Here is a 14,014-nt window from a genome sequence, read left to right as displayed (position 1 = left end):
TATTTTTTCAACGATATTGGAGAATATCAGGCCGTTAAATTCAAGTAGGCCATCCTCGTACTTTATCACAAGCATGTCCTACTTAAATCACTTACGGTTGTGGATAACACTTATTTACGGTAATTCGAAAGTAAATACAGAATTTCGTTTTTTTTTATCGGAGAAAACTAAATTAATACAAGATACTAAAAAAACTCAATGACATCACAATGAGAAACAAAACTGAGCAATTTTTCACTTTTTGTTCATGAGCAATTTTTCACTTTTTGTTCACCATATGGGATCAGTTTTAACATTTAGTCTTTATTAAAAGATAAATACACAAAAAATCAGCAAAAGAAATTCTCACCAATTAAAAGATATGTGATTATATGTGAGGTTCTATATCCTGGGTACATCAGATTAAACCTTGTTTGTTAATGACCGTTTGTGTGTTGACAACAAGATACCAGCTAATCACATCCTTAAGAAATTGACCTCATAACCAAGCTTAACTAATTAATTAAAATTGGTAAACAATACTGTTATGAGTTCAAATTCAATGGAAAAAGTTTTTCCATATCCAATTAAAAGAATCTCTCCAGATCCAATGAAACTATTTTTTTTTTACCAAAGAGGTGATAAGGTAAACCACCATAAAGAACTGGCTAGAGAGCTTTTATTGTTTATCGTTCATCGACCTATCGTTTATAATCAAATGTTTTTTTGGAAGCAAGAGTTTTTATATAGTCATGTAAATATGAAAATCAGAACGTCTTGGTTAGTTTTTAAAAAACAGAAATTGAGAAAATTTTTTCCACGAGTCGACAGTATTACGGCCACCTATTTTGAAAATGTCACGTATGCCATCAAATTTAGCACTCCGAGTTCATCCTGAAACTAGAAATTACTATTGATGGGATTCATAGGATATTTTAACAGAATATGAGAAATTCGTAAAATGAATTAGCACTTTCCTGTTTAAAATAAGCTAACCATTTAAAGTGAACAATCACTAATGAGAATGAAATAGGATTATAGATGCAGAGTAGAAAAAGAAAAATTCAAAGCTATCACACAAGTAAGGATGCTTGGTGTTAACTAAGTATGTTGGGGATCGGAACTAAAATGTAAAAATCAAACTTTTTTAAAAGTCATAAAAGGTTTCTCAAAAAATTTTAAGCGCTATATTACTTTTCGAAAGGTTAATAACTTTATATATAGTTTCGCCCCTGAAACTCTCGACTCTGAAAAAATTTAAATTTGTCTGATTTTTGTTGAAGTTAAACCCCCTGTTGATCGATGCGTTAGCTGCGGCAAAACTTTTGCTACGCAAGTGGTTTGAATTAATCGCATTTTACATAGAAGTCTTCTGCTTTTTTATTGTAGAAATAAAGGCTTTTTATGAAAGAGTTGCGATCAATTATTTATCGCAGTATTTGTAACTTTCAACCAAATTTACAGCAGAACCAAAGAAAATGTTAGCATGGCTTTGATTGTACACCAGTTTTAGGTTTCCAAATAATGTTAAATCAGCTTTGCCTTTTTCTGAGGTTTTCCTATTATTTAATCATAACTGAATTATCAAAAATGTTACAATTTATTAAAGTCTTCTGATTGCAAGTTTAGCAAATCCACAATCCAGGAAATTTTTCCTGGAGGATATTGTATTTAATGTAAATTAATTTTATTGTATTTAATCTTTTTGTAATAAAAAGCTCAGTAAATTAGGGAGCATGTAACTAGCTGATTGTTCAAAAAATTTGAAATATAATTTTACGAGAATAATATAAAATTTGTTATCACAAATATGATAATTATTTTAAGAGTATGTCAAAGGGGATTACTCCAATCATGGTGATTTCCAATGTAAGTTAACAAAAAGCAATATATAGAGTTTTTTATTCGATTATTTTTGCTTTTTGATGATTTATATTATCTATACATTCATTTTTTTGTTTGTTATGGCGACTATTTAATTCGTAACATAATTATCAAAATGTAAAATATGCGACTAAATTTTTATTCTAACACCAAGATTTAAGCAAAAGTTTAATTTATGTATAAACTACCAAACATTTATTTGTTGGAGATAAACGTGCAGTCAGTAACTGATTCTAAATAACAGTTCAGAACAAAATATTCCATCGGCCATCAGCTTTAGCGGTCGCTTGCACGATCTTAAGGCCTGTTGATATAGAAGGCTATAATTAAATGCGCAATTAAAAAGTGCGCAATTAAAAAGCTGATAAAAAAAGTATATTTATTAAAATATTCTTTAAAATTTAGGGCATGAAATTTTCACAAAGACTTGTAACAATTTTTTAATGATGTGGTTTTTAAAAGGGAGGAATTGTGGTTGTGGTTTTTATTTAAGCGAAACAACTTCGATTGTCAAAATTTTTTGCTTCAGTTTTGAAACTTTTTTTCATTGGTTGAATTGTTACGAGAATTAAATATGCATCCACAAAATATCTAACACTTTCATTTTGAACCAGTGAGATGCAATAATTGCTGCTTACTGCAAATCTATGTGCGACATATAACAAACACATAAGAAATAATATAAACTCGTGATATTTGGCGTGACGGTTGCTCTAAATAACTGCGTTTCACAGAGTGGAACGCATTAAATGAAGATTTCGTGCCCAGGATCTTCAGGAAAAAATGATGAATCTAATTTAAATAGACAACAGTTAATCCAACAATAATATTAGTCAATGATTATAATTAAATCTTGCCATTAAAGATTTATCTTAAAATCCTAACGAACTTTAAATTTCTAACAACATTCACTGGCTTTTCGCATTATTTACGCTAAATAGCACATGACTAACTTTTAAATAACGCGATTAGATTCACCTAAAAGATAACCAACTGCTCAAAGATAAATTGAATGTTAGGATTGCATTTTTTGTGTGCATTTTCTACTGATATTAGTTTATTTAGTTTTTTTAAGAAAATTCCCTAATGCAATAATCTAAAGAAAAAAAGGATTTTCTTTTCAACGGAGTGACAATTACATCGTCATGCTTTTAATTGACATGGTAATGTTGTTTTATATACTAAAAGGAATTCAATAAAACCATAGCTATTTTAACTGTGTTTTTTAATTTCACTTTAACGCATCTCATTGTACTCGAAGCTTATTCTAAGCTTTAGTTGGTTAAATCCATTACTTGAATACCACATTGAAAATCGTTGTCTATTCTAATCTTCTAAAGCATTTGTTTTATGCTTTGATGACATTGAATTTGCTTGTGGAGAATTTTATAAGACCTACTTATTATCGTTGATATAAAAGGAAAGTGCATCGTAAGTTTTTTGATTGACAATTTTTTAGTAAACGATTAAATGAAGCAATTTTTCTAAATGGGTTAAACTTTTTTTGTAACTAAAAAATGAAAATAATAAAATAAAGAAACAAAAAAAAACGAAATAGTTAGAATCAAAGGTGAGTGTTAAAAAAAAAACAACAACAACAAAAAAATGAAGTCAAGAATACTTCACTCTTAAAATAATTTTTATCTTCTTTTTTGGCCACTGAAAACAGTTACCTATTTTGTTTTCAATTGACTTATCATAAAGTTATCTGAAAATTTCAAAGATTTACATCAAATATTTATATTCTATGATGCCCCAGCAAGCACACAACGTTAAAACAACGTTGAAACAACGTTGAAATAACGTTGATTGACGTTGATCAACGTTATTTTAACGTTGTTTCAACGTTGTGTGATTCCTGGATACATTCCATTTTGTTTTTTTAATTTTAAGCTAGGGAAGAAAATGGCAGCTGTCACCTATGTTAAATACACTCTGTGTAAGTTTTTATATTTTTATATCCATTTAAACTTACAAAAAATTTATTATTGATTATATATTTATTATTTGAAACACCAAAAGCTTATGTTTTTGCTTAAATATCAATTATGAAAATAGGCGATAGTAAATACTTAATGCCAATGAATGGTCGCTGATAAACAGTATTATTATTGGTTACTAATTGGTCGAATAATAATTATAATAGTTATAATATAGCCATTTATTTTTCGAACAACTCTGTTATTTTGTTCTGTAACTGCCTTTATAAGTAATACTTTTTAAAATTTAGTAATGGTCAACATTTTGTCAATTGCCCAGATCACTTTATTAACTAGTAATGGCCTTATATCTACAGATAAACCAACTAATTCCAATGACTCAAGCATTGAGCTAACCTCACTATTAAACACTTACACGATTATGACTGGAGTAGATTATTCCTCATTAACCCATGAAAACACTATTCAATATACTTTTAGCTCGTTGAATACTAGAAGTATTTTATTGCCCAACTCTGACACAAGTAGCGACATCAAAATTACAACAGTTACTAACTTTTTGTCAGAGGAAAACTCAGTTGAATTCGAAACAATTAACATAACTCTCATTGAAGCAAGTGATACAGCTGCCATTGAACCAACTCGCACAGTTAATGGCGAAACAAACTACATAACTTCTATTCACCCAAGCTACACAGTTGATTACCAAACAGCTAACATAACTCGCATTGAAGTAAGTGACACAACAGCATTTGAACCGACGCGCACAGTTAATAGCGAAAAAAGTTACATACCAACTTTTGGTCCAAGCCACACAGTTGATTACCAAACAGCTAACATAACTCGCATTGAAGTAAGTGACACAACAGAAATTGAATCAACTCGCACATTTAATAATGAAACAAGTTACGTAACTTCTATTCACCCAAGCTATACAGTTGATTACCAAACAACTTACATAACTCGCATTGAAGAAAGTAGCACAACAGCAATTGAACCAACTCGCACATTTAATAATGAAACAAGTTACACAACTGGTATTGAAGGAAGTTACATAACTGGTATTAAAGCAAGTACTACTAGTATTGAAAGAAGTATGATATCTAATACTTCAATTATGGCGGTCACAAGCTTTCATTATTGGAGTGAATCTTTCGTCAATAGTTTATATCAATTCAAATCATACAGCACCGTAGTATTAGAGAGCTCGCAGCTTAACGAATCCGGAGTGTTTGAAACAGATTTGTACGGAACAATGTCGATTTCATCGAGCGTGTCTTTCCCAGTGATGTACACTAAAAGTATTCAAAGTTCTACAAACATTTTAATACCAAATCCTTCTTCAGCTACAATATTTAATTCTACTGAATTTTCTATAAGTTCAATTTTTCAAGAAAAAAGCACAACCACACCATACCCACCAAGTGTATTGTGCATATTTGAATGTCGTGTTAATGTGATTTTCGTCGCATATACGACAGTTCCTCAAATTCAAAAAAAAATAAACGAGACATTGTCTAACGGCTTGAAAGTTTATAGCGATTTTCAGTTTTTAACGTTTCCAAAGATAACAGTTATTGATAATACCACCAATGCTTACTGGTTTAATCTTTATTTTAGCAAGGCATATTGTGACGATGATCTCAAACAGGCAATTATTGCAAACTTTAAAAATAATTTAAATAATGAAACTGCAAATTTTACTATTCAATTCAATACCCTTCAAATAAAGCCATTTTCAATTTCTGATTCTAGTGCTTTGAATATTAGTTTAGAAATAAAATTAGATACCCAATATAACAAAGAACTAAAGAACGAAAGCTCTGATGTATATAAAACTTTAAAGTACCTGATGATCGAAGCTCTCTCTAGTTCGTTGCAAAATATGACTGGTTTTGTTGAAGTAAAAATATCTGGATTTGAAGAGGGAAGCATTATTGTAAAGTCCCAGCTTGTTTTTAATAAAGAAGTGATTTCTTTAGCTGAAGACATCAAGCCCATCATTCAAGTGTACATTATTCGATACTTTGTTCTAAATAATGAAAAGATTGGAGAATATAAGGTGAACATTACTAGTTTGAAATTAATTGAACAAAAGGTTCCAGCCTCAAGTTCATCCAGTTTCCCAGCTTGGCTTATTGTTCTGATAATCGCTCTTATCATAATCGTACCTTTGGTCCTTGTAATTATATTGCTTTCAGTAAGTGATTTTTTTGTTACAGTGAAAAATTTATGTTAAAGGTAATTATTCCAGTGATAGTTTTGCTTAATTGTTTAGTGAACTCTCTTTTTTTCTTTTAGTGGAAAATTAACAAAAAAAAAGGTTTTCAAATTCCAAGCATTGAAGATAGAAGTACTAAACGGTCAACAATCGAACTCCAAAATCTACAACTGACGGATGACGTGATTGAAAACGTTCATAAAAATAACAACAAGGTGTGTTAAGGGAGAAAATATTTTTGAGTTAACTAAATAAAATAGCTTTGAGTAAATTTAGGGCCTTTTGAACGGAGACAAAGGAGGCATGTGCCATCCTCCACTATCTCCCAATGATTTTTCAGCAACTTTATTATCCCCATTTTCATATTTGATCGTCTGGTAACTTTTTTAATAAAGCATTGAATGTCAAAAAGTAGCAATTTTTAAATTTTAGCTTAAAAGCTACTTGCCCTTTTATACTATTTCTTCTTCTTTGACGCTTTAAAAACAAAAGTAGCTCCAGAAACCAAAAGTATACTAACAAATGTACTTATGGTTTTATTTTGGTCCACTTTTTTATCCCTAAATCCACAAGATCCCCTGACGGCTTTGTTTAAAGATTTTCTTTTTTAACTCAATAAATAACCAAATGAAGCCGAAGTTTATTTTCAATTAGATCACTGCTAATAATATACTTTTTAAATTTCTTTTAAAAAGCTCTTTTCGTCTTGTAAATCACTTTCACTTTTTTCTTTGTACAAAGAAATCTTACACAATGAGCTTGTGTTTATAGGAGTCAAGTGGGGAAAAAATCAATCACTTGTTTTACGGTGAGATAAGTGAGGAAGTTAACGACGAAAATTTTGAAACCCAAGAATTCGACATCCCTTATCAAAATAAATGAACAATTCCCAAAAACAGTGAAATATTTCAGAATCCCGAGACGAATCGAGAGCTTAAAATCGCGATAACAACTCCCATTTATTTCTTCGAGCAGCAAAAAGAAGCAGAAAGACGAAAAAAATGTTTCTTCAACAGAAGAAACAAACTGCGGAAGTAAAAGGACTTAAATATTGGCGATCATTATTTTTTTAATTTGAAAAACAAAAAAACATCAAATTAAAAAAAAGCCAAAGTAACATAAGATTTTTAGTTTGCATGGGATTATTTCAATAATTATAAACAATGAGAGGATTATAAACGTTAATCAAAGAAATTTAGAAAAGTGTTATTCTTAATCGTTTTAAATAATATTTTTAATTTTTTAGGCTTTTGTTCCAATTCTTTTTTTAGAGTACAAAGTTCTAAATTTTGCGGGAATTACTTTGCAATAAACAATTTAAATGAAACATTTTAAAAAATATTTTTACATGAAATACAATATTTATGCTTAAATTTATTATTTAGATAATGTTAGTTTCGTTTAAATCAAGAATAACAAAAATTTTTTTTCTCTCTGAAAACCACCATAAAATCTTTATAAAGTTCTTACAACAGGAGAAACTCTGATATCATACTTATGCGACATAGTAACAGGATGTGACTATTTTTAAATAAATATCTTTGTGAATCAGTCTTTGTTGTTCAAATAAATTCAACTTAGGGCCTGTTTATATGGAAAGCGGGCTGGCTCGGCAAACGAGCCAGCCCGTTTGCCGAGCCAGCCCGCTTTCCATATAAACAGGCCCTTAATATATGTTGTCAATGCGGCGCACAGTGGAAAATAAAGGTGTGTTTCGGACCAAAAATCGATAACTTTTTTGTTACTAAAAAAAGAGATTTGAAAATTTGCACAAATGTAAAGTAGTATATGACGCTTCTAATGAAATACTTTTTGTAAGAATTTTTTTGTAATACAATATTAAAAATAAATAAATAAAAATCAAAAACTTCAAAATTGGCAGTTTAATAATTTACACTTTAACATAATTCTTTACAAATATATGAAAATATCTTAAAGTTATTAGAAACGACGAAAAGTACATAAAATGCTTACCTACTAATTATAGAAATATTTAAAACAGTTTCTAAAGAACAATTTTTAAATAGTTGTTTTTATGAAGTAATGTATAGGTATGTTAAAGGTACTATATCACAACTACATAAGGACTTTTAGTTCCTGAAATCAGTTCGTTGACTTTCAAAAGCTGCAGAGTATCTTCATCAAGTTCTTGCACATTTTTGTTATACGGTTTTCTAATGCTGGTGATGTACGGATCGGAAGTGTACAGAAGGGTATGAAATACATCCTCATTTGTAACTGATCGAGAACATTTTCTGGCATGATGAAGGCGAAATTTTTTATAATCCTTATTACGGGATTCTTGCGCATCTTCTGAAAGTTGACCGATAGGAAGTACTGCAAAATGCTTTATGATATTTTCTCCGTGAAGTAAGATTTTGTGTACTGAAGATGGCATATAGTACCATCCATAATTGGTCACATAGATTCGGGCAGTTTCTACAGCATAACTACCAAAACTTTCAGCATTTATCATAACACCTGAGGAGAGAGCTTGCAGAATTATGTAAAATCGCTTAATCAAATTTTCATCCACTCCAGTGATTTCAGCAGAGCAGCTTGCATTGTAAAAAAATCTTCTAGCAGTATTACCGTCATTGGTATTACCACTTACTTGTCTTGGTTTGTCAATGATCAACCCTAGCTCTTCACGAAAACGTTTCTGCACCAAGATCTTCTTCTCTTGCTTTAGCCGTTTTTTTTCTTCACTTGTGGCTGCCCATGTTTGGAAAGAAAGGTTGTAAGAAATATGTAATATCATTTCCATACAACGAATCCAGGCATGTAATGTAGACAATCCGTATTGATACGAACTTTCATTTTCAGGCCTAGAAGCCACTTTAATCAAATCGTTCATTTGCCGTGGAGTAGCTCCACATATTGTACATGTAGATCCAGAAGGCGTATCCGTTAATACCTGAGCCACTTTTCCATCTATCATTGTTAGAAAAAGCTCATGTTTTACCTGAACACTTTTACCATTTTTATTAATTATAGACGGCCGCAAAAAGTTTATTTGGCTCTTTATTTCATCTACAACGGCTTTAGTTTTCTCGGGAGTCTCTTTGCAAAACTCTATGCATATAGGTCGACAAAAACGAACTGATGAAGGTGCCGGATTTTGCCAAACAACTGCGCCAGTTACTATATCAATTAGTTTGATAGGCACCAAAGAACTAGTAAACAAATTTGCATCAGAAACAAGTTCAGATTCCTCTGGAAGTTTCTGCTTGTATTGGCTTTGGCCAGAGGAACCATCACAGCCCCATTTACTATATAAAAGTAAATGTTTGAATTCAATACTGTACACGGAATCTATAGTCAAAATTCTAGCTACAGTGTGATCCAATAAATCTTGCAGTTCCAGAATTTTCGCATGTGTGTTCGTAATTTCTATTGCAGAAAATGGTGGATAGCAGGTCTGTTTAATTTCTTGAATTTTACAATATGGTGGGAATATGGAACAGTTTCGTTCATTTGTCACCTTCCTCATGTACAAATATTGTGCTTTTGTTAAATCTAAGTCAATAAACACGCTGAGTGCTTCTTCATCCGTTAGCATATTTTTCTGGCTTGCGTTTTCCATAAAACTCGATATTAAGTTTTTTTTGTCTTTATCAGCCATCCTTAATGATTCCACAAGTTTTGCTTCTGCTTCTTCTCCTATTGAACGCAACGCCTGAAGATATGTATTAAAGATGTGATCAAATCCATATTCCTTAAGTAACATGGTATTTTTTCTTTTTTTGCTGGATTCTGACGAATCTCCATAAGACACGCACGGTCTTCCGCGTTTTTCAAAAGAAGTAGATGGCGTGGAGTCGGTAATTGCCTCTTCTGAGTTAGGTAAAGGTACACAATATTCAGAATCCAACCAATCACTGTTCTTAGATAAAAAAGCATCCTTTTTCCGTGACGCCTGTATCCATCGTTTATTAAACGACGGAATAATGTGCCTTTGAATATCACTAATGATGAAACACAAGTTGTCCTCAGAAAGTTGATAATTTTCTTTTAAAATTATTGACAGTGACTCAACTGTCCTTCCTCCATCAATATAGGAAAGCAATAATTTACGTTTCGAACACTTAAAAGTTGTCATTTTAACAAGTCACAAAAGTAATGTACATAATATTCAATAGTCAAAAGTGTCGGTTTAATTTCCACTGTGAATTTGTTATACTGATATAAATGTTTCAACTCTTTATATATTGGCAGTGTACATTCACCACAAAATGAGTGTAAAAATACAAGAATGCCATGGTATCAATAAAAAATTGATAATAAATTTAAAAACATATACCAAGCTATTGTTATAAATGAACAAAATTTAAAACCACGATAAAAAGCGGTTTTCTGTTTTTTTTACTTTTATCACTTTTTTCTCGATAATTTCGGAAACCGCACGTTTCTGCAACTGATTCTTATACATGTTTTTAATAAACACCAAGGCTACAATACTATATTAAATTTAAAGCGTGGGGAAGCGTGGGTAACTGCCAAAAGTCTCAGTGAGCTTGAAGAATATTTTTTTTTTTCATTTATTTTATTGTTCAAATAATTACTCCTAAACTGAACCATTTAAGTAAAAATGTATAATTTTCTTAAAATCTCCATAAGATGAGCTTTTCAAAAATGTATAATACTTTATATTTATTCCTAGAAAGTTTTATAAAAAATTAACTTTTAAAGTGATGAAGCGAACAGGTTTGAAATGAACATCCGCAAAAGTAATAAACAGTAGGACTTCAAATCTTTTATTTTTACATAAAATTATGTGAAATTCCTGCATTATAATAATGATTGACTATTAAACTATTAAATAAAATTGAAATATAATGACAGTAGCGACATCATAAAAAACATTTATGATATGCTATTGCTCTACAATTTTCCACTGTGCGGCGGTGAAACTTTGAGTGACAGGGGGATGATATTGCCCTGATACCCCCGTAATCGCCAAAATAAGCAATAAAGTAACATTTTATTTTTTTGAATTTTTTCTTGATTGCTTTTTTAAAGAACTATTGTAACAACTTTTGTCATTTAGTTTTAGAGTAAAAGTCAATACGCCATATATTTGCAGCCTAGCTACCTCTAGTTTGGCATTCAGCTTTACTAAGAATGTAATACGAGTGTAGATAGGAAAGGTGGGAAAGTTAAGCCTATGTCACGAATTTCAGTGGTAGTTATGCTGTCTGTATTGAATATTGATCTTGTGAAGAAGGCAGATGTTTAAAAAGTCATGCTTTGTAGTGCTGCATCGATGAAGATAAATTCTCTTTAAATATTGTCAACAACTATGAGCCTGAACACTTTTTAATCACAACACTATGGCATCTTATAAATATGTTTAAAAAGTAGTTGCGATTAAAAAGTCATAGTGTCATAGTGTTGTGATTTCCATTAGCAATGCTGATGAGGCCAAAAACAAAAGCATAAAGTTCCTGCCTAAAGGAAACATGGTCAAAATAGTAAACACTGACAAAAAATTTTGAGAAAACGTCAATAGGGCAGAGAAGAAACTAAAAAAAAAAAATGCTAGAGAATTTTCAAAAGAAGGAAAATAAGAGAAAGCAAAATGAGGTTGGTCAGATTAAAAAAGAGCCAGAATTAACAAACTAAAAATATTTTAGATTACTATAAGACGTCTCACAGATCATTGGATTGTGTGTAGACACAACATACAGCAACACTGATTAAGATAAAAGGGGTATAAAGAATATTTTGGAATAATGTGTAGAATGCTTTGTGTCACGCTCAAAAAACTTTTGCCGCAGCTTTAAAAGGAGGTCAAAAACTTTGGAGAAATGTCAAGTTCAACTGGTCTCAGGATGCCATTAGATCTAATACATTTCTGTGCTAGCTTGTCTTGGAGTTCTGTATTGTAGCTCTCAATATGATATATATATATATATATATATATATATATATATATATATATATATATATATATATATATATATATATATATATATATATATATATATATATATATATATATATATATACAGTATTGGACAAAACATTTGCAACCAACATCGAACAATGCTAAAAAGTGTTCCTATTTTTACATGTCTAAAAAACGAAACGAACTATACTACCACAGCAAATAGTTCAGGAGTCTGTTGTCATAGCATGCCATGACATGAGCAATCAGCTGACAGGTGACAGCACACATGCAGAATTTCGTTGACAAGTGCCATTTTGCAGCGGACAAAACAAGTGCAACTTTTTTGGTTTGTTTCATTTTCTTAAGTCTGGTCCGTGTCAACGTCACGGAAGTTTTTTAATAATTAAAGGAAGTATCCAGAAGTTTCCAGAAGCATGCAGAAGCTTCCAGACGTTTCCAGAAGAACCATCTGGAAGCATCCAGTAGCATCCAGAAATATTTATTATTTTTATGACTTCAAGTGCAAAAATGGCTCCCGACAGTCTTGGATTGGAACTAAGAAAGAAAATTATTGGCGATTACGTAAGTGGAATGTCAAAAAAAAGTATTTGTGATAAATATCGCGTGAAAAAATGGACCGTATCAAGACTATGTTCCAAATATCGTTCTGCGGGGAAGTTGGCAGCAGATAACAAAGGTGGAAGACCGCGTTCCACCACTTCTAGAGAGGATTCTATGATCGTCAGATCCGTCAAGAAGGATCCCTGGATATCATCAGTCGAGATACAAAAGCAATTAGAGCTGCCTGTATCGGACCGAACAATCAGACGACGTGCTGTTGAAGCCGGATTGTTTTCTCGAAGCTCTGTAAAGAAACCGCTGATTTCACTAAAAAACCAGAAGAAAAGACTCCTGTTTGCTACATCTCATATTGACTGGAATGTGCAGAAACGGCGAACTGTCCTGTTCAGTGATGAATCGAAGTTCAACATCATTGGGAGCGATGGCATTTGCCGTGTACGTCGACTGGCCGGAAAGCGCCTCGATTTACGTTACTGCCATAAGACCGTGAAGCATGGTGGAGGCAATGTAATGGTCTAGGGGTGTTTTTCTGCTAACGGTTTAGGTGCAATACATCGAAACGATGGAATAATGGACCGTTTCATGTATAAAAATATCCTGAAAGATGTTATGTTACCTCATGGTGAATGGAATATGCCAATAAAATGGGTTTTTCAGCAAGACAACGATCCGAAACACACTGCAAAAGTAGCCAAGCAGTGGTTTTAAGACAACCACCTATCGGTGATGGATTGGCCGCCTCAATCTCCGGATCTCAACACTATCGAGAACCTGTGGGAGATCGTCAACCGCAGAATTAATCGTGAAGGTGTTCGTAATAAGGATCAACTGTTTGAGCAAATCCAAAAGGCCTGGGCAGCGATTCCACAAAGTTTCATTGATCACCTGATCGAATCTATGCCTCGAAGATGCAAGGCTGTGATAGACAACAAAGGATTCGCCACGAAATATTGATAGCGAAATACAGCTTGGTCAACATTTTGTCGAGTTGCACTTGTTTTGTCCAGAAGGAAGTCAACTTTTTTTAATACTTTTGACTAATTTGTTAATTTTCGTGTACAAATAATGAACTTTGTGATGAATAAAACTTGAAGAACTTTGTCTCTAAACAGTTACATAGTTATTTCTCTAAATTGAAAAAATGCAGCACTTTTATATAAAGAAACTAAATTAGCATTATTTGGTTGCAAATGTTTTGTCCAATACTGTATATATATATATATATATATATATATATATTATATATATATATATATATATATATATATATATATATATATATATATATATATATATATATATATATATATATATATATATATATATATATATATATATATATATATATATATATATACTTTGTGCACCTCCCATGAATTTGTTGAACTTCATATATGACCCACCTCTCTTATTTCCTAGTCCGATAGGTGGACAACCAGATACAGATAAGTCCAAAAAGTTTATTTTTTTGCACTTAACTATATCAGGTTCACCTACTATTTAATTTATTGGACT

General features: G+C 31.5%; 1 protein-coding gene across 1 annotated transcript; it reads left to right on the top strand.

Moving 5' to 3' along the window:
- The first annotated feature begins 1,806 nt into the window (after positions 1-1,806).
- Positions 1,807-7,233, top strand: LOC145181137 (uncharacterized). The gene is made up of 5 exons (XM_090100769.1): positions 1,807-1,848; positions 3,761-3,802; positions 4,094-6,003; positions 6,105-6,239; positions 6,796-7,233. The coding sequence occupies exons 2-5, from the start codon at positions 3,769-3,771 to the stop codon at positions 6,904-6,906; spliced, it is 2,190 nt and encodes a 729-aa protein (XP_089956895.1). The 5' UTR covers positions 1,807-1,848; positions 3,761-3,768; the 3' UTR covers positions 6,907-7,233.
- The last annotated feature ends 6,781 nt before the right edge of the window (positions 7,234-14,014 follow it).

This window comes from Hydra viridissima, unplaced genomic scaffold, assembly GCF_058129835.1.
Source record: "Hydra viridissima isolate aposymbiotic clone 2 unplaced genomic scaffold, HvirCarnegie_v1 scaffold_10, whole genome shotgun sequence".
NCBI classification, from domain to species: Eukaryota; Metazoa; Cnidaria; class Hydrozoa; order Anthoathecata; family Hydridae; genus Hydra; species Hydra viridissima.
Note: the sequence above shows the minus strand (reverse complement) of the source record. Positions and strands in the feature narration are given on the sequence as shown.

What these genes read in the sequence shown, in the direction of transcription:
- LOC145181137 (XM_090100769.1), top strand. Translation starts at nt 3,769, where the DNA reads ATGGCAGCTGTCACCTATGTTAAATACACTCTGT. An exon ending in CTATGTTAAATACACTCTGT is followed by an intron (nt 3,803 to 4,093) that starts GTAAGTTTTTAT and finishes TTTAAAATTTAG; the next exon opens with TAATGGTCAACATTTTGTCA. An exon ending in TTCATAAAAATAACAACAAG is followed by an intron (nt 6,240 to 6,795) that starts GTGTGTTAAGGG and finishes TTGTGTTTATAG; the next exon opens with GAGTCAAGTGGGGAAAAAAT.